The 25,242-nt window shown below is 35.4% G+C and overlaps 1 protein-coding gene across 3 annotated transcripts in view; it reads left to right on the top strand.

The window, feature by feature from the left end:
- POC1B (POC1 centriolar protein B) overlaps positions 1 to 25,242 on the top strand; it is a 48,259-nt gene that overhangs the window by 8,855 nt on the left and 14,162 nt on the right. For 2 of the 3 annotated variants that reach the window (XM_015627496.1, XM_033514729.1), the window contains 7 exons: positions 322 to 501; positions 1,770 to 1,877; positions 2,754 to 2,869; positions 3,241 to 3,374; positions 4,127 to 4,195; positions 8,314 to 8,466; positions 15,424 to 15,510. In XM_015627496.1, the coding sequence (XP_015482982.1) occupies positions 322 to 501; positions 1,770 to 1,877; positions 2,754 to 2,869; positions 3,241 to 3,374; positions 4,127 to 4,195; positions 8,314 to 8,466; positions 15,424 to 15,510 (847 nt within the window). Of the gene's footprint in view, positions 1 to 321; positions 502 to 1,769; positions 1,878 to 2,753; positions 2,870 to 3,240; positions 3,375 to 4,126; positions 4,196 to 8,313; positions 8,467 to 15,423; positions 15,511 to 17,987; positions 22,255 to 25,242 lie in introns of those variants that run through there. The other variant, XM_033514730.1, reaches the window with a different exon arrangement.

Genomic DNA, 25,242 nt, shown 5'->3' with positions numbered 1-25,242 from the left:
ACTTTCAAGCAGTTTTATATACTACTGTATAAAAAAAAAATCTCTTTCAAATACTAATGCTAATGAGACAAAAGGCCAATGTTGCTTAATTGCATTGTTCTGTAAAATTGGTCATGATAGATGCAACTTAAGAAATGTTATTCTAATAATATTTAAATAAGTAAAAAAGTAATGGTGACATTAAGATTTGACCTCTGTATACTGCTTTTTCATTTGGGTAAGATTCTAAATATGCTGACATTGAGTTTTACGGGGATTCAAAATTGTGATTTGTGACTTAGTATTTGGGGTTTTCTTTCATTTTCTTTGCTCTCCCCTTAGTCATGGAGAATCATCAGTACTGAGAGGTCATACAGCATCTGTTCGGAGTGTGAGCTTCTCCCATGATGGCTGCTCCCTAGTTTCAGCATCCAATGATAAATTAGTAAAAATATGGAGTGTTTGCTATCAGCGCCCTTTGTTTACCCTATTCCAACACACTGGTTGGGTTCGCTGTGCCAAGTAAGTGTTGTTTTTATTCTCTTAATAAAATGGAATTTATAACAAAGGTGATTTCGTATCCCAGGGTAGAAATAAGAGAAGAAAAGTCTGTGAATGACAAATGATCTCTCACCTATAATTGAATTTTAATAAATGAATGTTATGCACACAAGTTTTGTATCAATCTTGTAGTTGAAGTATGAAAGCTTGCTCTGTGTTTATATGTGTACGTACTGAATCAGTGTATTCACTCTATTAAAAGACAAATGGGGTCTTCTGTATTCATTTTCAGCCAGTATCCTGTCTTTCTTCAGTTTTGTTTTGTTTTTTGTTATATTAACTTATTTCCCAGCATTTGTTTCTAGATTTATCATGCATTGTAGGGATTTTCTCAACTATTCTTGGAATAGTAGTGTCATTAAAGAATGTCATGAATCCAGATGAGTTAAGCTTATATAATTGGAAAAGGTAAAATAAATGACCTTTGGGCTTCAAGTTAGGATTCATACTCTTTAAAGACAGGACAGCTCTTCAAAGACAAGCGAAGATTGCTGATTTTTTTTTTAAAAAAAATTCCTCCATATTAATGGAAAATCTGTAGCTAAGAGAGGCCTGATATAAACCTCTTGAGAAAGGAATTTAACACTGGTGAAGTTCAGACCCCTTCAAAGTTTCAAAGTATCTGATTGATGAAAATAAAAATGAAAGCTCTGGGAAATTACATGTGAAAGTTCTTGAGCAGTTTTTTAATGTCATTGTGCAGTTGCTCAGTAAGTGAAATAATAATGCTTGAGGAAGGTATAGACAAGTCAAATTTCCTGTTAAAAACCTTGTCTGCTAGTCTAGGAATAATTGTGAATGCTTTGTCCATTATTTGTAAGTTTAGAAATTGCTCAGAGAACATAAATATAGGTTAACATTGAACAAAAGATTCTACTGTGTCCCCTTTGTCTTTTTGTCTATGGTTCTCTATAATAATTTCTTTGTCATGTGAAGTGCCATCCCTAGGTTGTTGATACCTTCCCCCCAACCCCCTCTCTTCCTCTTGTCTATGGCTCTGTTTTTAATTGTAGTTGATTGTGAAATGGGGCAGAGTGGAATAGGGGGAGGTGGTTTTCTTTTCAGTTTTATTAGTCCATGAGAAATACTGCGAGTTCAAATGTCCTTTAAATGCTCAGCATCCTTATTTCAAACAGGCTTCCCTGGTTCTGGTGTTTTGCTACTTATGTATCTAATTCTAATCTAGGCAAAATCAGTTGTTAAGTAATATATACACTTGTGTGTTCCAGATTTTCACCTGATGGAAGAATAATAGCATCTTGTGGTGAGGACAAAGCCGTTAACATCTGGGATACAAGAAATAAAATTTGTGTTAGTAGCTTCTCAGATTATGAGGAGTAAGTTTTACTAGAAAAAAAGGAGAAATGTAATAGTATAATGTTAATGACGTTAATTTAGTGTTCTGTGGTACTGACATATATATATATGTTAAATCTTAAAACAGATCAGAATTCTACCACCCATGTCAAGTGAAATAATTCATACACTGTTTTTCTAAAGAGGTTAACTGGCTGCACTTATCCAGTTGTTTTCCAGCAATCAAGAGATAATCCAAACAGAGATTATTCTTGGATTTTGAAGTGTTTCCATGTTTCCCCTCAATTTTGATAATGCTATTTGATATTGGATGTTTCAACAAGAAGAAAGCTTGAAGACTTTTCCACTTGTTGATGGAAACAATATTTTGTTACCTTCAGTGATCTGCCTTATTTAAGTTTAAAAAATACTTGCTTTTTTTTAATGCAGTTTTCTTAAACATCTTTTATCCAGTTTTAGTTAAGAAGTCAGTGGAATATTTATCATGTATATGTGCTTTGCTGATTTCATGGCTGCCTTCATCCTTTTTCATGTCCAAAATGTTGTTATAGCTAGATACTTGGTTCTTAGACAAAATTATTTTACTTGTTGCTTACAAACTCTTATCAAGAACTATCTTGTAGGAACTTTGTACCATAGCACAAACTCTGAAGGTTTGACTTGGATCAATTATACCATATTTTCAGCAAAAATGAGATTGATTCATCACACACATCTTGTTTTCTTATGCTTATTTCAGTTGCTTGAAATGCCTTATTTGAGTTTTCCATATGTGTAGGTTCCACACAAGTTTGTGGCAGCTCAGTGTTAATATTGTAGGCTTTATATATATACACACCCCCCTAAATGTTTCTGTGGAAACACATTATAAATCAGTTTTCTTTAATTATATTTAGATTTGCAACTTTCGTGGATTTCAACCCGAGTGGAACATGTATAGCTTCTGCTGGTTCCAGTAACTCAGTGAAACTATGGGATATTCGAATGAACAAGCTACTGCAGCATTTCAAAGGTAAAAACAATGTAGTTTATTTTCTTTACAATGGGACTCTTTGCAATTAAATGTGATTTATTAAGAGTCTGTTATTTCATTCCTTACTGAGGAAAGTGGACAAACAAGTCATATTGACATGTTGCAAGTATCCTTTAGTAGTCTAGTGACCTTAAGAATCCAATCTGAATTGTTTTTATTTCTTTGCTTCTCTTAATTTTTAGAACTAAGCTAAACAAATACTTTGGAGATTCTTCTATGCCCCAGTAGTTTGGTTGTTTTTCCCTTAAATGTAGCAGCTCTTTGGGAAGTAGAAAAGAGCAAAGAAATAAAGTGTACATATCCTCTTAGCAGATACCTACAGGCTTTGAATATTGTCTTCTGTAAATCAGTTCACAGAGCAGGGGTTAATTGTATATCATTCCATCCTTCTGGTAACTACCTCATCACTGCTTCTACTGACGGTACCCTAAAGATTCTGGACCTCTTAGGAGAAAGACTTATTTACACTCTTCATGGACACAAGGTATACACAGTAATGCTCTTTAAAGGGAGATCTTAATAGGTTGTTCAGTATCTTTACCAGGGGAAAGTAACATTTATGCCATTGTGTCTTTTGTCTTACAACTTGCAGACGAAATTTAGTGGACAGCAAGGTGTTGTATTAAGGCACATTGTCATGAGTGGTTAAGGAAACGCATCAGTTTTTACCTGCAACCATGTTTTTTATCTGTTAATATTACACACCTGATGTTAAGTAAAAGCTAGTGTTCTGAATTCATTAATAATTCACTTGATTTTCAAAATCATGTTATTTGGGACTTCAGTCATTTTGACTGTTGAAAAACAGTGTTTTCAAAGGAGGGGGAAGCTTACAGAAGATAACTTCTGTGAAGAATGGTGAACATTTCCTCCTTTTCCTGTTAATGCCAAACAAACCTTTTTTTTGATAATAAATCATTCAAATGTATTGCCTTAAGTAATGTAATATATATTTTGTAATATTTCATTGAAAAACTGTAGTATAAAATCTAAGGATAATGCCACTATTTTCCTAGTATAGATTGTTGTAATTGTAATGTAGTATCTTAGAAAAATGTGCAATATTAACTTTCATTCAAGTTTTGCAGAAATTTCACTACAGTAAAATTGTTCCTTATTTTATTAAAATTGAAAAATCTATTATATTAGGTAATGGCATCGGTGTTTTTCTCTTTGTACTAAAATACCATGCTTACAGTAATACCCTAATTTTACTGTATGCTGGATTTTTTCCAGGGAGCTGTACTTTGTGTGGCTTTTTCAAAAGGTGGTGAAAAATTTGCCTCGGGTGGAGTGGATACTCAGGTTTGTGGTGCTGTCTCTTTAAATGAAATGTCTTAATGTTTGTTCCAGTGGGTGGGAGTTAAATATAGCTTGTCACAGTAACATACTAATTACATGCTTACATGCATTCTGTCTACTAGTATGTTGTATAGACTTTCCATTGGATGTTATGACGAGGAGAAGACTAGCCACTTCTATTTTGCATATTAAAAGAAAGGGATGATTTTTAACTAAAAATATTTAAAGTGTTGCAATTCAGTGTTAACAAAGTAGTTGTATTGCAATTAATATTAAGGTTTACCTGCTTTGTTAGGTTTTCACTGCTTTTAAAGTTTTTACACTCTAACTGTAGGTATGAAGTTGTATTACTGGGAAAACCTTGGCTAGAATTGGGGAGAAAAACTCTTGTGTTATTTCTACTAATTTACTTTGGTGAAACAGTAAAGTACTGGATTTTATACAGGGAAGAAGAGTCATTTGAGCATTTAAAAAAGAAGTTAAACAGTGAGTCTTATAATTAATATTTCCATCTGCTTTAATAAATTTCATAATTAAGAACAAATACTATGAGGCTTGGAATCATCTCTATCAGGTCTATAAATTTGCCAAAAATAAAGAATTTTTATTGGACAAGGTTTAAACTTTCAGTCTGAAATATTCTTCAATATTAGTTGTCTTTTTCAATATTTCTTGTTACAAAAAAGTTAAAAGATCAATGTAGATATAAAAAGCTATGCTGTTGAAATTAAAATCTTTTGAGTTTACCATAATTCCTGGCTATGTTCTGTTTTGTGGAGCTTGAAATAAATTTCAAGCTAGTTGCAGAGATGGTCTTGGGATATAAAAAAACTTGCTTTATTACAGTGTTAGGTAAGAAGTACTTCCAAGACTTGAAGTTATTGGAAAAGTGAAATGTTATCAATCATCCAATATTAATTTTACAAGCAGGGAAAAAACCTACAAAAGCCAACCAAGAATGGGGAAAAGATAATTATTTCTTGACTTACTAGTATGATCTTTTATTTTCCGTGCTAAAGTTGTAAATAAGATTTTAAATCCCAAAATGCAGCTTAGGTCCTATGTGATTCTGAATTGTTGATCTTACCTTCCATGAGTATTTTATTTTGAGTTTTATGACTGTTGGTATATTATACTGAACTTGAGAGGAACAAAAGTGCCTGCATTTGCTAGGTAACATGGCAGAAGATTAATCTAAGAAGCTCTGATGAAGGACCTACAATATTAAGCCTAGTACAGCTTCCCCACTGAATGCCAACACACCCTGGGAATGCCTGTCTTGTTTCAAAGTTCCTTTGAATTTGGGGCCCCCTGAATGACATGTGTGTTCAGTGCAGTCATGTCATTGCCTTTTTCCTGCCCTGATTTTCTGTTGTAGAGCTCCTGGGGCATGACAGCATGGAGGAAGTAGGTAAAAATCTGTCTCATATTTTTCAGCAGTTGATATAGTGGGTTCATGCTGAATATATGAGAGGGAAAATCCAGTTTCATCAGGAAGCACTTCCTTAGTTGAATGTTGAATTTAAGAAGTAGTCATAGCAGACTTTTAGCAACAGTTATCTGCTAATAACTGTTGAAATTGCCTTAAAAATTTGCCTTCCTATGTTTGTTGAAGTTTTTCTCTTTATGAGTTTTGGTGGGAGAGGAGTACTTACTTTGCTGCAACTTTCACTTTTCTTAGTTTTAAAATGAGCTAAGCACTCTTGGGTAACTACCAAGACGTGTATCTTTTTCTCTAGTAAACATAAGAACTTTATTCTTCAGTGTCCATTTTCTTTTGATTTATACACACATGTACTTCCCAGACATCCTGTTTTGCTGACCCATCCACAGCCTTCTTCCAGGTGTGCCAGGAGGATGGTTGTGGGACTTCTTGTCAACATACTGTGATTGTTGATTTACTGTAATTGTAGGGTGTATTTATTGGAGAAATTCTGCTGCCACACCATATTCTACATCTGATTCAATGTCATGCTTATGAGCAGAGGCTGGCCATAAAAGTATCATCTTCTACCTCTCATGCAGTACTCAAAAAATATTATCTGTTCACAGCATGTGATAGAGGCAGCTGATGCATTCTAAGTTTATGGGAGACTGCTTCCTTCATACATATTTGAAAACATAATAGTCTTGAAATAATATAACTTGACAGATGCTTCTGTACCTTTCCATCAAAGAGGGAAAACCAGTACCTCTGCTTCTTGTATCAAGTTTCTGGTTGTTCAGAAGCACATTAAATATTTGAAACAAACACTGGATACTTTTCTTTCTATTTGCTTATTTCCTCAAACAAAAAAGATCTCAAAGTGTAGTGTTGTAAAGTTCATGTTCCTCACATTTTTGGCTGTATGTGCACATGGCATTTCATTAATCTGTTGCCATGGAAAACATAAGACCTTTTGTGTGAAAGAGTAAGGTTATACCTGTTTGTTTGGAAAGTAGTAGCCTATGCTGTCAATTCAGTTACTTTCTAGAAGAGACAACCTGTGTCTGTTGAAGGCCTTGGTGTGAAGGGAAATGCTTCTTTATGAAATATCCACCTTTCTAAGGTTGTGCATATTTGCTTTTGTGATTTTGCATTGCAGTTGAGGTACTCAAGGCATATGTGGATGTTTCCATGCTGGTTTTACTCTTACCAGTTTTTTTTTTATCTCTAATGATGAAGCTGCAGGGACATAGTCCTTAATTTTAGAACAAAATGAAACAACATATTTAGAGCTCGAGCAGCTCAAAATCTCACCTGTGATAGATAAAAGATGAGCTGCCTCCTGCCTTTACTGTTATTTACACTCAGTAAATATTGAAGTGTTGAAACACTTCAAATTGCTAAACTAGCAGAAAATTAGCCTGAAAAAAATAAGGGGAAACTACTAAAAAAATGTTAGTAACTTTATTCTGGACTGAATGATGGAAGGTTGTAGAACCTACACAACTAAAGAAGGAGAGAAAGCAGGAGCTACTGTGAAATCAACTACTCTTACCTAACAGTCCTGCAAGTACCTCCTCCAACAGGTTCTGAGGAGGGTTGAGGCAGGGGATCTGTGCATCCCTCTTTCACTGTTACTAATGTCTGAGTTAGTCTGGGTTCACCTTTATTGGTGCGCAGTCTCCCAGTGCATATTCAGGGTCTTTGACTCAAGGGTGTCATGAAAGATGTGGAACTTGAAATGAACTTGTAATAATGCAGCTATTCAGGAATATATTAAAACTATGATATAGTGCACTTGAAATTTCTTTGAACAAATTTATGATTTGTGTTGCTTAATAATTATTAACACCTGAAAACTACTTTTAATGTCTGTCAAAAATATTATTGGCTGGATAGGGAAGTAATTTTAAGTCAGATTATAGTCCCCTCTTTGTTTTGTTTAGTGTAGCTGGCAGCTGTATATACCAGCACTGGACTTTTGGTAACTTCTACGTGTCTCAAAATACCGTTTTTCTTTTCTTTTCTCCCTTAGTATGTAAAGTAAGAAGCAGTTCACAGGTCATGTAAAGTTAATTAAATTACTTAAATATGCAATTATTTTGTGACATGAGAGAGCAACATGGTGTGTTGTGATTTTGTTTTTCAGAATCTTTGTAAGACTGGATACATAAGACCTTTGGACTGCCTCTGTATCCTACGACCTTTTGCATTTGGTCATTGTGTGACTTGCATATTGTTTCTACCTAGAACATAATTAAATGAAGTTCAGGAAAGAGATTCCTGTTGCTAAAACACTTGGAACCAGGTGTTTTAGAGTTCCGTGGAGCTATCTCATTTCTTTTATTCCTTCAAACTTTCTTGTTAGACCTGCAAGCCTTTATATGGGGCAGAAATTTAACAGTATATGATCCCTTGATCTGGCAGAAAAGTAACTTGGGACAGTTCAGTGGGACATGAGTTTGTTTTGTGATTATAGATGCATTTTAGAGGTTATTTTTTTAATAGAATGAACCACATCTTTTAGGTTTGAAGTAAAGATACTCTGGGGAAGTGCGGTAGAGATCAGGAGAAGGCATCACTGCAGTATCATTTTGATGCAGTGATCTACTAGCAATAACAGACTTTACTGAGTAGTTATGTTTTGAGTACTGAATAGCTTTCAAGTAGTTACTGATATAAAGATTTCTTACAGGTATTACTATGGAAAACCAACTTTGATACTTTGGATTATTGTGAAGTTCTCAAACACAATTTTAGAAGAACACATATTGATGATCCTCCTCATCTTCTTGATATTTACCCAAGGTCATCTCATTTACATGGTAAAAAACTCAAGTCAGTTGAGGTGAGTGTAATAAATTGTCTGATATAGGAAACAAGAGGCTTATGTGATCACTGTCTGACATTTATAGTTAAATATGTTTTATGTATGCCAGTGAGCTTTTAATTGTTATACATAATACTTTGGAAGCAACTGTAACTCTAGGAATCTCCATTAGGGTTATTAGGCAAGCTGGTACTGGCAGGTTTATGCTGAAATTACTTTTATGTTTTTTCTGTGTCTGTATTCTACATCTGATTCAAGCAAAACATACGTGATAATTTGGTTTCTGAAATAATACTGCAAGTGTTGCAGAAGGCATCAGAATCTCCAATGAGCTTTAGAATACTAATAAAAATAAATCATTGTAAGCAGGACAAAGTGGTGCTATTACTGAAAGTCAGAAAAAGTTATCACGAGCTGTTCCTTTTTCCAAGGCTTTTAGGTATTGTGAGACGATCTTGATATCTATCTAAAAGACTTTCTAGGCTAGCAGTGTGTTTTACATTACTATGTAGTCTGATTTCCTGATATTTCATGCTTGAACGACTTTACTGTCAAACAGTCACTGGCATCCATCAAAAGTGTTGGAAATTAGGGAACCTAAGTGCAATGTCAAATGTTCTGTGTCAGTATTAGGAAAAATCCTGTGTTTAAGTAGTCTGAAAGATATGCTCAACAGGTAAACAGTGCTATGCTTTCAATGAGGCCATTGTTTATGCTTTATTTGTGATAGTCCCTGACAGAGCTGGCTGGCTTCTGTATTTTCTTCTTTTTTGATAGTCTCCAGATTCCTTTAGTATTGAACTATATCTGAGATAAATCTAGGAGCTTTCTGATTGCTGTAATATGCTATCAGAGTACTATAGAAATTCACCATTTCCTGGTTGTCTACATAGAAAACGTAGATACTGCTGCCACGGCATTTGTTTCCTGCTCAGAGTTTTAAAACATTAACATTTGGGGATATTGAGTTTTTTTTTTGGGTGGGTGGCTGTGTTTGCAATATGAATATATGAAAATGAGTAGTATAGAGATTGAAAATATTTGCTGGAGGAAGGGAAGTCTGATAAAATCCATGACTAAGATTTCTTTTGTGCCTTATTCTATTGTCAAGTCGGATGTGAAGCTTTATAATGCTTAGTATTTTGGTCAGAACAGGATGACTGTATGTATGACAAGTTTCATAAACAAACTTCCGTGCTGGACTTTATTTGTTGTAAGGTAAATGAATGAAGTTAAGTTTACAGGTACCAGCCTTTAGTATAGTTGGTAAGTGCCAGAACAAACTCAATCACAGCATTTGCCAACAGATTCAAACCAGTCTTGCTGGAGCAACATTTTGCTTCAAGACCATTCAAATTGTACCCAGTTATAACATGTACTAAACAAACACAGTAGCTTATAGCTGCAGGGGTACATTGTTTTCAGGTCAATATTTCCAGGTGTCTCTGCTGCTTACATGCCTGGAAAAGATGTAAATATACCCTAAACCAATTTTTCAGATTTTTTTTTTTCTTGTTCCTGGTCCTGTATAATTGAGAAACTCTATATAAGCATTAATGAGTTCAGGCTAAAGCTAAACTAAGGCTAGGAAGCCTCATTATGAGTACTGAAGGGGCTAGTCAAGGAAATTCAGTAGTTGAATGTCAAGAAATTATTTGTTAGTTAGCTTTGACAGATTTAACTTAGCCTTATGTCTGTATTTATTCTGCAGCATTTGTTGCAGCTTATAGGCTCCTGGGCTGCTCTGTAGTAGTGAAAGAGCTCTATGGCTTTGTCATAGCAAAGTTTGGACTCTTTGTGTTCTATTTTCTGGCCTGATTTCAGGATTTTAACAAGAGTTGCTGTTTCTAGTTTTCCATTAACATCATATTGTCACTAGAATATCCTTCTCTCAAGTACACACCAAGTATGTTATATACTTTGAGACAAAACAGAGTCTGACAGTTTCAACAAAACTCATTACTTTAATACATTTTTATATATTTAAATTAAATAATATAGTAATAGTGATTAGAATTGCTTTGCAGCTAATTTTTAGAATTAATATAATAATATTATAATTGAGATGGTGTTCAGGTGACATTATCAAATTTCCATTTGTCTTTTCTCTTTTTTTATTGCTTCTTCTGTCTGTCTCCATAAAAATTGTGTGATTTCTGTTGTGATGAGGAAGAACAGACCTTACCAACTGGACAAAAACATAATTTATCCAGACAAAACTGGTATCAGGTTTACTACCAGCAGTAACATGCTTTAGTTAGTGTGCACTAATTCTTAGGTGGCACTGTGCATGAAATTTTTCAGTGTTCCATCTTCTTAACTATTTCCTCTTGTAACTGAGAAGAAGCATATTGTCTAGACCTGCTATGCTGTACTTTGGAGAAGGAAAAAAGAAAAAAGTATTTTTGTCCTTTTTCAGTTAAAATATTTTATTTTTTTCACATGCCAGCCTCTTTCTGTGCCAGAAGCAATAGAAAGCATTTTAATGTTAGGCTGTTCCGCTGCAATCCCACCCTCATATTTCAATGGCTCATCATGGTTCTCATATATAAGGGAAAGGAGGAATGGAATCACAGGCATGTCAGAGGGAGCTTCTGGAGATCATCTCTTCTTCCTATCAATTGTACATCAGTTCAGCTGTGTCTGGTTAGGGGGCCTTAAAGAGGGCTGGAGATTCCCCTGTCTCTGTGTGATCTATTCCACTACAGCACAGCAGTTGTAATGACAGTTTTTTCCTTTTATCTCATCTACACCTCAGATAATATGCAGATCTACTTCCTTTTTGTTTTCTTCCTTTCTCTTCATATTTCTATATGAACAGGGTAAGATAATTGATCTTAACTAAACAGAAGTTAACACTATTCAAAGAGACTTGGTAACATATGCAAGAGTTACATGCAGACAGAGGAGGCAGTTCAGAGATGGGATTTTTAAAAGTATCAGTGAATTCTTAAGGCTTCCTACAAGCCACTACAATGTCATCTAAATACTTGAGATGTGCTGTAATACATTGCCTTGAGTTATGCTCAACTGGTTAAGTTAAGTCACTTCTACAACAGGAATGAAGAGGGATTGCCTTAGGATAAAATTAAAGGTGTTAGAGGATAAAAAGTTCAGCAGATGGACAGGCAGAACTCAAGAGGAAAGTCTTTACTTTTTTACCTATTTTTTAAAATTCCTAATGTTTCACACCTTTCCTTTTTTTTTTTTTTAATTTTTTAAATGCTTTTGGTTAGCTATTGTTTCTCTCTCCCTGCTTGTCTCAGTGTGGCAAAGCAATTCCAGAAATCAATTCTGGGGAAATAGTATACACAAAAATGGATCTGGCTTAGAATTTATTCAGCTGAGATCAGAAGCACAGTTGCAATGTTTTCACACATCACCTGTTGGAAATGTTCTTTTGAATAAAGCAGCTGGCACAAGAGTGCTAAGAATTCCAGGTATCATCTGGTGTTTTGCCTTCAGGACAGTGGCAGAAAGATTAAGTGTATTTTGCCTTTTCTGATAACTTTTTTTTTTATTCACTCTTCAAAGCTATATAGCAAACCAATAATATTTCAGATACCTTCCCTATTTTTTTCTTTCTCCCTTCCTGTTTTTTGAGGCATAATTAACTTTTACAAGAAAATCATTAGTTGTGTCTTCTCAGCCCAGCAGTAGCCTGAATTTTAATGAAGTGTTGAATTTCATGTTATTGACTTGTAAAGCTTTACAACTGTTCTCCAACTGCACTGATCAATGTGATTCTTGAATATTTGAGTAAGTAGAGAATTAATGCTTATAATCATTGCAATTTTTCAGACAACTTGGAAATATAAGTAAATTATTTGCTCTTTAAAGGCACCTACATTTTCCTGTTGACTGTGGAGATAATCTTAGGTGATTACCAGCTCAAATACAGGTGTCTAGCAGTATCTAAATTTAGCTGAGATAAACCCCAGTTGTTGTCTCTGTTTGACATAAGGACCTTGTGGAGTTATTTGAAAACAGTATGTTTAATCAGTTATGCAGTTTTAGTGAAATATACTAAAAACTGCATGTGACTTGGTGAGAACTGTATTTCTGTATTTTTCATGTTTGTATATAATTGACCTTTCATGTGCTAAAGACTTATTTAAAATAAATGGAAGATTAGAAACTAGTTTCTTTCAAAACAACTTTGAGATTCGAACATATTAAGATGCATAGGGTTTCTCTTGTGCACAAATAGCTTCTGTTGATTTAATTTAATCTTAAAATTTTCAGTGTAATTTCAGTTGTAAATATTTTCTTAGATGAAGGAAGTTGAAATATACACTAGGTGGCAGTAGAAAAAAGATTATATGGCTTGCTTAGTGTTGAGTGCCCCAGTCTAGAGCAAAGAGCAGCGTTTAACAAAATGGAAAGCTATTTTTTCCTTGCTGTGTTTGGAGAGATTATTTCAGAAGTAGCTAAATCACTTTCCTAAGAAATACTTCGAATAATTTAAAACTTCCTTTTTTAATTTTATTAACTTTATTTTCCTCATTTGTGAAAGATTCTGTAGAAACCTTCCCTATATTTTATTGTACTATGGATCAAAATGTGATAATTGTATTATCATATTAGAAGCTGATATTGAAAGATGATATTGAAAATATTTATGTATCAGTTTACCAGGTAATTAAAGCAAGGCTTTGAAAAAGTGTTTTTGGAAACCTGTAATACATGACAGTACTCCCTACCTTGCATTTTGGTGCTCTGGTTTTTCTATCTTGTTTCTTAAAGTTAAGACTTTTAAAGACTTACCTTTAAGACTTCCCTTGGTCTTATTTATTATTTCACAGCTATTAGTTATTTTACAGCTAACTACATCACCTCGTCAGGAAATGTCAAGTATTTTGAGACTTTTACATTTAGCTGCATTCCATTACCTCATTCATTTTTAGTGCAATATTAAACACTAATATTTGTACAAAGGACTTAGATACAGCCTCTATATTTTTGCACATTTTTAGACACTTTCAGATGCTACTTCTGACTAGTTGCTTAATAATTTTTTATTTAATTCTTTTAGTATAGCTTATGACAGTTCCTCCCCTCCCAGTCAGTGTTTGCACTGCTCCTCATCCTCCCCTTATCACTGATAAAGCAATAAGCAGAAGAATACTCCAAGGAACTTTCATTCTAGCTCCAGGATGTGACACTTCTACAAAAAGAGCATTTTTTTAAAATTTAATAATACCATATATTTATTTACCAATTTGTATCAAGAATTTAACTCATTCTGCAAAATCTCTGATATAACAAAATCTCTGATATATATAACAAAAAGGTTATATATAGATTCTCAAAGAAGATGTTTCAAGAGCTATTAGTGATAATGCTGCAGTAGTTCCTCCACATTAGAGTGCTGATAGGTAGGAAGTGTCTACTGTCCTTCTGCAGAATCCTGCACATGCATTGTCCTCTCTTCAGGGACTTGGGGTTGATTTTCCCTGAGTCCCTGTTCATTCTTGACTGATGCACCTGTAATTGGAAGACAGAGGAGAAGTTCATAGGTGAGGAATGGCTTGTTGAAACTGAATAAAAGAAAGAGCTAAGCACTGCTACTCAGAGAAGTGAACAAGCTTAAAAACAGTATTAAAATTTCCTCTTAAGGAAGGTTTGTCATCCCTGCTTTGTAAGCACTGCAAAGTGTAAGAATCACTTTGAATAATCAGGCTGTGTTTTTAAATGTTTTTTCTTGCTTGCTGATAAACTTTGTCCATCTTCCACTTGTAGTTACTGAGGGAGATCTTGCTTCTATTAATTTTAACCTAAATTTCTGCAAGTTATGGAAATCTAAATAAACTGAATGAAAAGTCTTCAGGCAGTACAAGATGCTGTTGCCCTCCTTCCCTGACTATTAATTCCAGATATAAGATTGTATTTTACCTACTTAACAAACATGTCTTTGACCTAAAGGCCTTTATACCAATTTATGGACCCTAGCATCATGGATTTTTCCTTGTGGAAAGAGCACTGAAGCAGTTACTGAGTGAGCAGCTCTGGCTGAGCCAGAACTTTGACAGTCTTCAGGTGAAATAGTAGGGTCTTCTTCTTGAGAAGTCAAAATAAAATGACCCTTGTAGCTAAGAAACTTTCTGTGACTAAACTTCATCCTGTCACTAGGCAAGTGTGAGTTTTGAGGGTTCTGGGATTTTTTTTTTTCTGATTTCAGTGAGGTGGTTACAATTAATACTGTCTCTGGATTACTGAGAAAAAGTTGGAAATAGAAAAGTTCATTTCTCTTTATTACATCAGACTTCTTGGTGATTTGAAAGTCATCTAATCTTTATGTAAATTTTGCCAGCTCATGAAATAAGAGTAGTACTTCCATGCATCGTGCTGAGAAGGCAGACATCTTAGGCTGTGATACACCTAGATAATATAATGGTAGGAATAATATGCACACAGATTTTTATAGGGAGGTTATTCTGATCTTTACATGGAGCCATAAGATAAAAGCAGCAGCTTTCTTAAATTTCATATTCTCTGATACTTTCTTAATGCTTCACTTTCAGGAAAGGACATTAGCAAAATATTGATAAAGTTATAGATTAACTCCTATAGCCAAAAATAAGCAAGTTGTAACTGAGGTATTAAGAGCAAAATTGCATATAGTGTGATGATGTATCTGATCAATCAGCCTCTGACATTGTCCTAGTATAAAGCAGTTTTTCCTGTGGTTGCATGAGCAACATCACTTGTTTGATCTGTTAACTTACCACAGATTTCAGTGTTGCTTCCTACCTGTTTTCCATAGAATTGCTTTCAAAGTTAGTTTGGCAATCAGAGCTGGTACAGAAGAAGTAAGCATATCGACAATCTGTTAGTAGGGGATTACTTGAGGAACTTGAATGGCGATTGGGAACCAATTGATCTGGGCTGCTAAGTGTGTCCTCACTTTTTATTTCAGTCTTATTTCCTTTTCTGTGTTGGTGCTGAAATAATGACATAATTCATTTTCAACAGGTCAATTCTATCTGTGATGTGCCTGATAAACAAACACCTGACACAATTATCATCGAAATTAGACCATCTTCACGTATCAGTACTCCTGTAAGTAACTTTAAAAAAAAAAAGAAAAAGGATAGGGTATAGCTAACATGTTACAGAAATGTGCTTTTACTGTCCATATGAATGAAATAGATTTTTTAGCAATTGTCGAGTGCTCAGAGCTCAATATCCTAAATTCTCAACTTAAACTTTCTGTCACAGTTCCTAAGTCTAACCAGAAGATGGTGTAATAGCAAAGCTTTCATTTTATACCTGTAATTTTACCACTATACTAAGTGCAAATTCTATTTATAAGCCCATGCTAAGTACATCTAAATATTGCTGTTAAAATTTGTGGCTTATTCTCAAGCACTTTTTGTAGTCTGTCTTTATCTGCAAATAATGGTAACCCTAAAGAATCATTGTCTCACTTACACAATTCTAAAAGTGATGTTTTATTATTTCTCCTTTTAAAAAATTTAATAGTTCCCTAGAAGGAAAAAAAAACAAAAAAAGCAATACATTTTAAGACAGAGGAATAGGATTAGAGTCTTCTAGTGTTGGCTTTACATATGACATTGGTATGGCATGTGGGAGGAGAGGAAGGCAATGTTTTAGCGGTAGTTTCGTGGGAGGAGAAATATGCTCTCCTGGTATGAAATCTAAAAGACATGCTGTTCTAGAATTAGGTTAAACTGAGAATTTTTCTTTTAGCTCTGAATCTGTTCCTGTGAAGGCACAAATTGTCTTTAGCAATTTTTGTTACTATAAAAAGTTTGTGTAGTTGAAGGGTTAATACTTATAAAAGGGTTAATACTTACAAAAAGGTGTGGTTTCTGCTGTTCTATTTTGTCATGAATACTTTATGAAAGCTATGCTGTAAAGGTACTATATAAAATTCTTTAAGATCATCTTTGAAGATCATGATGCACAGGTTGTTGAGAAACCTTTACTTAAAACAAATAATCATATAATGACTTGTATTTGAGGGGTGGTGATGTTATATATTTTAAAGCTTGTCAATTATGTAGTGTTTTTACAGTGGAAATACGGTTCTTTATACGCTTACATCTGTTTAGTAGGCTTCATAGACAGTGGAATGTGGTAGATATCATTTATTGACTACCTATCACTTTTAAGTGTTCTGTGTTCATTACTGATTCTGCTCATCACAGGGTTCAAATGTATGATTGTACTGTAGTTCTTTATTACATACCTACAAATCACTTAGTCTCCATTAATTCTTTTGATATGAAAGCAGCTTATAAAACTTTATGCCCAGAACTCAGAGGAATACATTGACCCAAGAGGTACAGCATTTTTTTGACTGCTGTCTGTCTGGCTTTACAAATCTTCATTATAAAAATGTTGCTTCAGAACTGATGCTTTTTAACTGTGTCAGTAATCACTACTTTTTTTTTTTTTTCTTGCATCTCTATTTACCAGTTATCATTGATTTTCACCACAGTTGCATTTTAGCATTCCCCATCTGTGTCTTTTTCCATCTAGAAACATTTCTATAACCTGTTACTTGGACTGTAGCCTTAAGGGCAGCTGTCCTGTTCAACACTGGTTAACCCTAACCCTGCCACTGTTCACACAAATTCAAGAATCATTTGCATGATTCCTTTGCCACTAAAATCCTTCCTCTCTCATAGTGAATAACACTTTCTCCAACTTTGCCAACCAATCTGTTTCTCCCTGCTTTCTAATGTCAGCTCATCCTTTCCTATCATTTTCCTGTCCCATGTCTGTCTGCTGCATTACCAGCTTCTGTCATTTGTGGAATTATCACCTGTTTCTTAATCAGGCCAGCCACCTAGACTCTTTGTGTCTTGTTTCTAGAGGGTTCTGGATCTCAGTGACTTGGACCTTTTTATCTTAAGCTTTCTCAGTTTCCCTAATGTATGAAGACTCTAATAGAGGTTTGATGTGTTCTTCATAAGAAATGAGGAGAAAAGGGCAGATTTCCTCTTGATACAGTTTGTCCTCAACTGAATTGATGCTGCTTTTGTGCATTGTTTGTATTTTTTTTTCTTAATCCTTTTCCAACTCGAGGTTGCCATCCTCTAATCCTAGTCTAATTCATCATCCTACCTCATACATATTCCTGATTCCAGCCCCAATGGGTTGCTCTTTTCCTACTGGTTGTCAAAGACATTATCACTGCATTTTTGTTTCCCTGCAAACATTTCAGGACCCATTTTAAATCTGTTCATGGCTTTTTGGTACTACTTCTACTGAAAGAATGCTGTTCAAATAACAAAAATTTTGGATCAGATTTTCAGGTTAATTTACACGCGTCCTATCTATAGCTACTTATTCCTTTAAGGCTCTGCCTTAAGGAGTTCTGCCCTTCTGATATGAGCAGAGAGAAAAATGCAGTCTGCATTTAGATATCTTTATGCATTCTTGTTCAATGGATTTATCACACATCTAACACATCAGGATCTTAAGGGTTATTAGCAAAACATATTGGCAGGTCCCTAGACCACTGGAAGTAGCTAATCAACATATTTACTTTAATGTTTCTACTGAAGGAGACAGATACTTGAGACACCAGTTGGAGAAAATGTGACTCTTTAAATACAGCCTTTCTCTGGGGTGAGTAACAGCACTGAAGCTTTTGTAGAATCTCTGTTGAGATTCTTAAAGCTACCTGAAATGTCTTCAGGAAGATTGTAAGTCTATGCAAAACCTTGTAATGTTTTGTTGAATAACTACCAAAATTCCTGACAGTAAGTGCTCAAAACTTCTGTAGGCCTCAGTCTAGTTCAGGAGAAAAGATAATAGGAGAAAGTGCTCTTCTTATTGAGAGTCTTTTCTTTAGCTGGAATTGTTGTCCTACTCCTTTAAGGGAAATCCATTATGACTGCCCGTAAGATGATTTGTGATGGAGCAAAAAGGTTTTTTCTTTTCCTTACTTTTGTGAAGATTTGTTAGTGAAAGGGATACAGTATAGGTTAAGAGGGATGTCTGGAGTAATATCATCTGACCTTCCCCTTAAAGCAAAGCCAGCTTGCATCGGGTTCTTATAAGCCTTGTCCAGTTAATTTATTAATAATGTGTAAAAATAGAGATTCCACCACCTTTCTGGGCAGCTTGCTCTAGTGTTCGGTTGATGAAAATATTTTTTCTCATAATACGTATCTAGAATATCCTATGTCCCAACTTGTCTGTTCCTTTCAATTCACAGTGGTCTTCTAGTATATGTGTGTCTGTCTTCTTTCTATCTACCCATTAGATATCTGAGATGGCAGCAAGATCTTTTCTTCCAGAGAACAAACCTGGTTCTCTGCCTTTTCTTGGTATCACGTATTCCAGCCCCTTTGTTATCTTGTTTGCTCTCAACTTGGCTTGCTCCAGGATGTCAGTGTCTGTCTGGGACCAGGAAGCACAAAAGAGGACACACTACTCCAATTAATTAGGGTATAGCAAAGTATCACCATCATCTATTCTTGACAACAATCTGCCTAGATTTTAGAGAAGATTTTAAAACAAGTAATTAAAAATATAACACTCTTGTTTCTTTATTGTGAATTTAAAATACATGTTTAGGTATTTTCTTAGCAGTTCATTTATTTTGAGCTCTAGCTGTCTGAGAAAATACTAGTATTATCTCTTCCTCCTACTCCTCCTCCTCTTTTCAAGGAATTTTAATTTCTTGCTTCATCAAAACCAACAATCCATCACAGCTTCCACATTTAAATTGCCTGCTTTTGTGATTTTTGTTTTTTTTAAAAAATTTAGTTGTATTTTTTTTTGCTTCAGAGGTTAAGCTAAGATATGCTGATATGAATGTTCTTACAGGGATTTTGCTAAAAACACTTATATTATTAAACTGCATGAATTGTAAACACCTTATCTTTTTAGCTTCTGCTCTAGCTTAGTACCAAGGCCAGTTGTTTTGAACATGGTGAAAAATCTTTTCTCATCTAAGGTTCATATTGATGCAACTTTTGTAAACTCAGTGGAATGTGACCCTTGTGTCCGTGGAAAAATTTCAGTGTAATCTCCAGTATGGAGTTGCTTTCTTTTGGACTACAATTTAAAACCATTAAGAATTCCTGTGTATTATTATGGTTAGGAAATAGCTTTGGATTTGATGATTCATTTATTCAGTTCTCCTGTGTATTATTCTCCTGTATCCTGTAAAAATTAGCTGTGTATGCCTAACAAACTGGTACTTGTGTAATGAGTTGTAAAATTTGTCCTGAGTTTTTCAATGGTTAAGAGTCTTCATGTGTTGCAGTTACTAGAAATTAGGTGTATTCTGGCCTTTTGCACTCTGAAAATATTTACTGAATTGGGGTCAAATCTGTGGGCTGGGAGTGGTGTTTTTTTCTCCTTTCTATTTCATTGGAGACTCTGAAAGCGTTACTGCCTCTCTCCCACCCCTCCTCTCTGTGTCAAGCAGCTTAACATTGCCTTTGTTTTCTGAACTATTGAAAAGGAAAAATTGGAAGTTTTGTTTCTCTTTGGGAGTACTTCTTTCTGTTTCATCCTCCAATTTTAGTTTTAGTCATGAGGGAGGTTGGGTCTTTTTAATTCTGTAGGGCAATATGCTGGTAACCTCTGGTCCGTGATAAGCTGTTGGAAACAAGGGAAAGTTGATGGTGCCTCTGTAGTTTTTACTGACAGAAGCAGGAAATCACTGTAGAGGCTCTCTAATGTTTCATCCCCTGACCTTGCTCATGTAAACAGGATTTGGAGGAAGCAAAGCAATGTACTGTAATCTGGAAGTCAGAATGTCTGCCCTGGCTGGGAAATGTTTGCTGTTCTTTCTCTGCCAGTGCCATTTAACACTAAAAACAAGACATTCTTATTGTACTTTCACAGTACAACTTCTACAAAGTTAAGACTGGGTTAATTACTGAGTGAGGAAAGATAAGGATTGTTTCTGTTTGGAGCAAAAAGAGCATACTAAGTTTTAAAATAGAAAGTATATCTGTACTGCATTTGTAGTAGGTGTCTTGAGGCAAAAAGTAGAAGTATCTGTACTCTCAATTTGTTCTGTACACATTGCTTTCTTAGTTTGTGTTTCAGGGTTTAGGTATCTTTTTATATGCTTTTCTCTGCCTTTGTTTTGAATTTAAAAAAAAAGCCCCAAAAAAACCAACCAAGCTCCCCAGTTAAGAAACACCCCATGTATTTGGAAAGACAGCAGTTATGAATGAAAATGAATGAAAAATTAGCACCTATTCTTCCATTTCTGCATATTTGAAGATTTTGTCAACTATTCTTCCTCATGGAAATTAGCTTTGAAAAGATCTTGGAGTAATGTCTCTTCCCTGCATGGCTTAACATAACTACAGAATTCAGTAGGAGAGGATGACAATAGAAATTATATCTTAAAAACTAATTTTTAAAACACTTCATATTTTCCTTACCATGCAACTTCAATTTTTTTTCTGAATTGCATCCTTTCCTGGCTTCAGCCTTATGTGGAAATAAATGCCAACTGTCTTCAGTGAGGTTAAGGGGAGGGTAAAAGGAATAAAGGAAGTAATGGCAATTTTATACATAGATCATCTCCTCTGGGGCCTAAGTCCAATTCAGAAGGGAACAGCTGGTAGACCAAAACTCATATAGCACCTCATTGTGCCGAGTACTTACCTTTGCTGATATTTATAGATCATTTGAAAGCACAACAAACAGCTTTCTGTAGTTCTTGGATATCAACTTTCCTAAATATCCTCAGACAAAAACTCTGATCATTACATGATATACATACATTTTTCTCTACCAAAGGAAAGTTCCATCAGTATTCCCTTTGAAAGCAAGACTGAAGTCACTGCCCTAAAACTAAAAACTTGTGTTCCCATGTGCAAAACTCAGTTGCCAATTAGACTGAGCTCTTCACTGGAGAATAATCCCAACAGGCTTTGATAAGAATTGACAGATCCCTGCCTCTTCCATCACCTTACCTTCTTTGTTCCCAGACAGAGAAATAAAAAAGGCCACTCCCTGAATAACTGTGAACTTTTTTCATTTACTGCCATTCTTCTGATTACCAGTAAATGCTTATTTGAATAGTCAACTGCCTGAACTCCCAATGGCAAATAGAATTAAATTAGGAAATAGTGTGAAGAGATCCTGTGTATCCACAGTTTTGAAGTAAAGCTGTCTGCACCTTTTTCATAGATGAGCATACCAAAAAACTCTCAAACAGGCTCTGAATGGCTCGTGCTAGGCCTTATACAAACACATAATAAATGCTGTAAATGGAAGAAGTCTGAATTGTTCAGTGCAGCAGAGTAAAAATAAAAATTGTGCTTTTGTGTCATTGCAAAGAAATCCCCCTCTCTGTCCAATCTTGCTTTTAGACAGGCACAGTTTAGACAGACCTCTCTACTCTTTGCATGCTAGGCAGGTACAGTGTGAGGGGCTGGTGCAAGAGGATAGGCTGCCTTCTCCCCAAAACTCTGTAGCTAAACATGTTCAGCTGTGTTCAGGGAAGGACTGTCTCTCATTCCCCCTAAAGGCTACCCCTAATCCATCAGGAATAGCCATGAAGCAGTAGAGAACAGCTTTTTCTGCTGCCCAGCTAAGAGCCTTCTAAAGAAGATAGGATGTGTATGAACAAAATGACGTATCACAAGTGCTGCAAAAATGAAGGGGTTTGCATATTGAACAGTGAATCTCTAAACTTGAATTTTGAGCTGCTGTAGATGTCCAGGCACGTTTAAAAAGATTCGTGTATGTAATCTTAAAAGCAGTATGCTTTGATACCACTAGCATCAAATAAAGCTTAAGGATCAAATGCTTGAAGGTGAACCCAATGCATGTAATAAAAGAGGAATATGATCCAAATGGTCCTTGTGTTTTGCAGTGATGCTATTTCACACAGCATGGAACCGATGGTTTATAAGGAGAGAACAGGAAGTATGTTGTGCCTCTACATAATTAAGTAATAATACATGTCCTGATGTTCCTTAATGGTCTTGATTATATTCTCTGACTGAACTGGAGCTGGAGGGAAAGTCAGGTTTTTATTGGAGACTGAGTTCTGAATTTGGGCACTAGAGAGTGCAAGAATATAATATTTCCTATACTATTTTTAGCCAGCTTTCCTGAGGAAATGTACTTTAGGAGATTGTCCTGTTTATTTGTCTGTCAGTGTTCTGTCTCCCTAATAATTTTATAATCAAATAATTGGTGGATTGTTTTTTAATGATATTTGGAAATAAGTGATTAGAATAAGGAAATATATTAGTGCTATCACTTAAAAAAAAGTCAGTGGATGTGAACTGATATTGGAATAGGCATGGAGTGACTACTGGTGATGCACCCTGTAACAGTGTCTCAATACATATGGAGGGAGCTTGAGTTCCTATAGAACAGGAAGCCTAGGAGAGGGACCTAACAGGAAAAAAATGCACACATGCACACACAAATATTTTGGAAGATAACAGGCCTTTTAAAAGTGGTAAAATTTTACTTTGTGTAGGGTCTTACTCAGGGCAGCTGTGTTTCAGGAATGCTTTTCAAGTTGATCCATGTCTGTATATTGTTCCTTCAGCACATCAGCAGATTTCTGGGAACTAGAGGGATGGAAGTTCCAGGTATTATTTCTCTCTGTTTCCTGAGATACTGTACATGTATGCTCTGACCTTGTCTGCTCAAGCAGTGTTTTCCTCCACTTTGACTGGAAACCTAAGCTGTATTCACAGTTCTCACAGCTGATTCTGCGGCACGCAGAAAATGCCCGACAGCTATCAGCCCACACATCCAATAACAACTGGTTCCTTCCTCTTCCTGGGGAAGAGTAACATCCTCTGAGAAGAAGTGTCCCCCGAGGAATGCAGGAACAGCAGCAAGCCTTTCACACAGGAAATTACTACTATAGCACTTGTAGAAAAGTGTTTCTGTCACTTGGATTGTCAGTCTGTAATGAGCTTCCTGCTGACCTAGATGATGATTTACTACTGATCTAAATGCCATTTGTGAGTCATTTAGCTTAATGGAAGTTAACGAAGTTATCATTCAGTGGCTCTGTTACCCTGTAAGCACCTGGTTTAACTTTTTTTTTATGCAGTAGTACAAATAAATTTTTCAACTTCTTAGTATCCACAGGTCTTTAATAATTCTGAGACTGCGCATTTTGTGGGACTAAGAAGCAAGGGAATGCTTAGTTTAGCTCATAATGTGTGTCTCATAGAGAAGGCTGCAAGATTTTATTTTTGTTTATCTGAAGTTGCATAATAAAGTGAGCTACAGATCAAGTATGTCAGAAAACAAGATTGTAAAGTTAAAATACTGCCCTTGAATTACCCTTTGTTCTTAGATACAACTGGAATATAAGTTTAGCACAGCATGCTTGCAGCTGTATAGTAGAAACTTGACTATAAAATTAAATTTATTTATATATAAAACCCATATGTTATTCAAAATTGTTAAAGGAAGTTTGTTATAAAAGCAAACACTTGAATACTGCTTCAATATTTTCTTACTTTTTTTCCTAAATTAAAGTGCTTAAACAAGTGCTAGCAAATTCTATTTATCAGTTAGAGTGATATCTAAACCCAGAGGATGCTTTCTGACTAAAAGCTTGTTTGAGTGTTTTCCAAATATATTAGTTGTTCCAATAAAGCACATCTCTCCTTGAAGCCATGCTGCATTACCGTTGAGTTTTCAGTAAGAGATGTAGTTACTTGCTTAATATGAGATAATGGAAACACTGAGTCACATCCAGAAATTACATAGGTTGCTTGAAACAACACTGAATAAATGAGACTTTCCAAATAAATTTCAGCAACTAAGGAAGAAAAATTTTCTTCAGCAGCTAGGTGTTTGATGTAGAAAAACATCTTGGCTTGTATCTTCCACCAAAACAGTGTGGGGGTTAGAAATTAGGTAGAACAATGCTAAAGGATGATTTCACAGTCATTTTAACTTAATGACTGTTTTTATTTGGTTAATTCCATCCAAGTCAATTCCCTGATCTGTTCAGCTGTCCAAACACTAATATGAGCACAAAGGAAATAATGAGAAAAAAATATTTAGGGATGGAGTAGATCAGAACTGACTGTAACCTAAGTGAATGGACTGATGTCTGTGGAGCCATGTATCCAATGTGATTGTGCTGTAATACACTGGTGGGTTACATGCATGCAACAGCTGAACATCTTTCTTAACTTGCAGAGGAAAAAAATAGGAGGAAAGGAGGTGGTAGTAATGGTTTCCTTTTGTTTAAGCAGTACATATGTTGGATTCGGTTTTGGGTTTTTTTCAGCCTAAGAGGATTCAGATTTCTTCAGTCTGCATGGCTGTAACATAAACAGGTAACAGAGACTGAATGGATGCAGCTCAATCCTTTTTGCTTGAATTTGAAACACTGGAAAGTAAAAGCTGAGTATATATCACACCTGAGGAGACCAAGTGAGAAACAAATCTATGGTTAGTGATTGTGGAAGAGGAACACAGGATTCTGTTGTATTTTGCAATAAAAAGTATTTCGGGAAAAAATGAGTAGCTCTGTGGGTGACACCGTCAGTGGAGGTATGTGGCATTACTGCTCTGAAAAGCTGTTTGGTTGGGTTTGGGCTTGTTCTTTTTTCCCCTCTATGCCCTGATATGGTACTCTGGTTGTAGCAGTTTGGGTTGGTTAAAGGAGGGAGGTGGAGAGGGGGGAGACGCTGTCCTCTGGCATCTTCTAACTGCATGGATATTTCCTGTACACCAAGGTGTGAGTTCCACTGTGCGTGTTAGATCCTGAAGTGAAGGCATGGCAATGCAACTCTGAGTTAAATACTGCAGCATTTTTATTGTAAAGGAAGACTCCCTACTTGCAAC

Source organism: Parus major, chromosome 1A (assembly GCF_001522545.3).
Source record: "Parus major isolate Abel chromosome 1A, Parus_major1.1, whole genome shotgun sequence".
Taxonomy (NCBI): domain Eukaryota; kingdom Metazoa; phylum Chordata; class Aves; order Passeriformes; family Paridae; genus Parus; species Parus major.
This window is presented reverse-complemented; position numbering and strand designations above follow the sequence as displayed.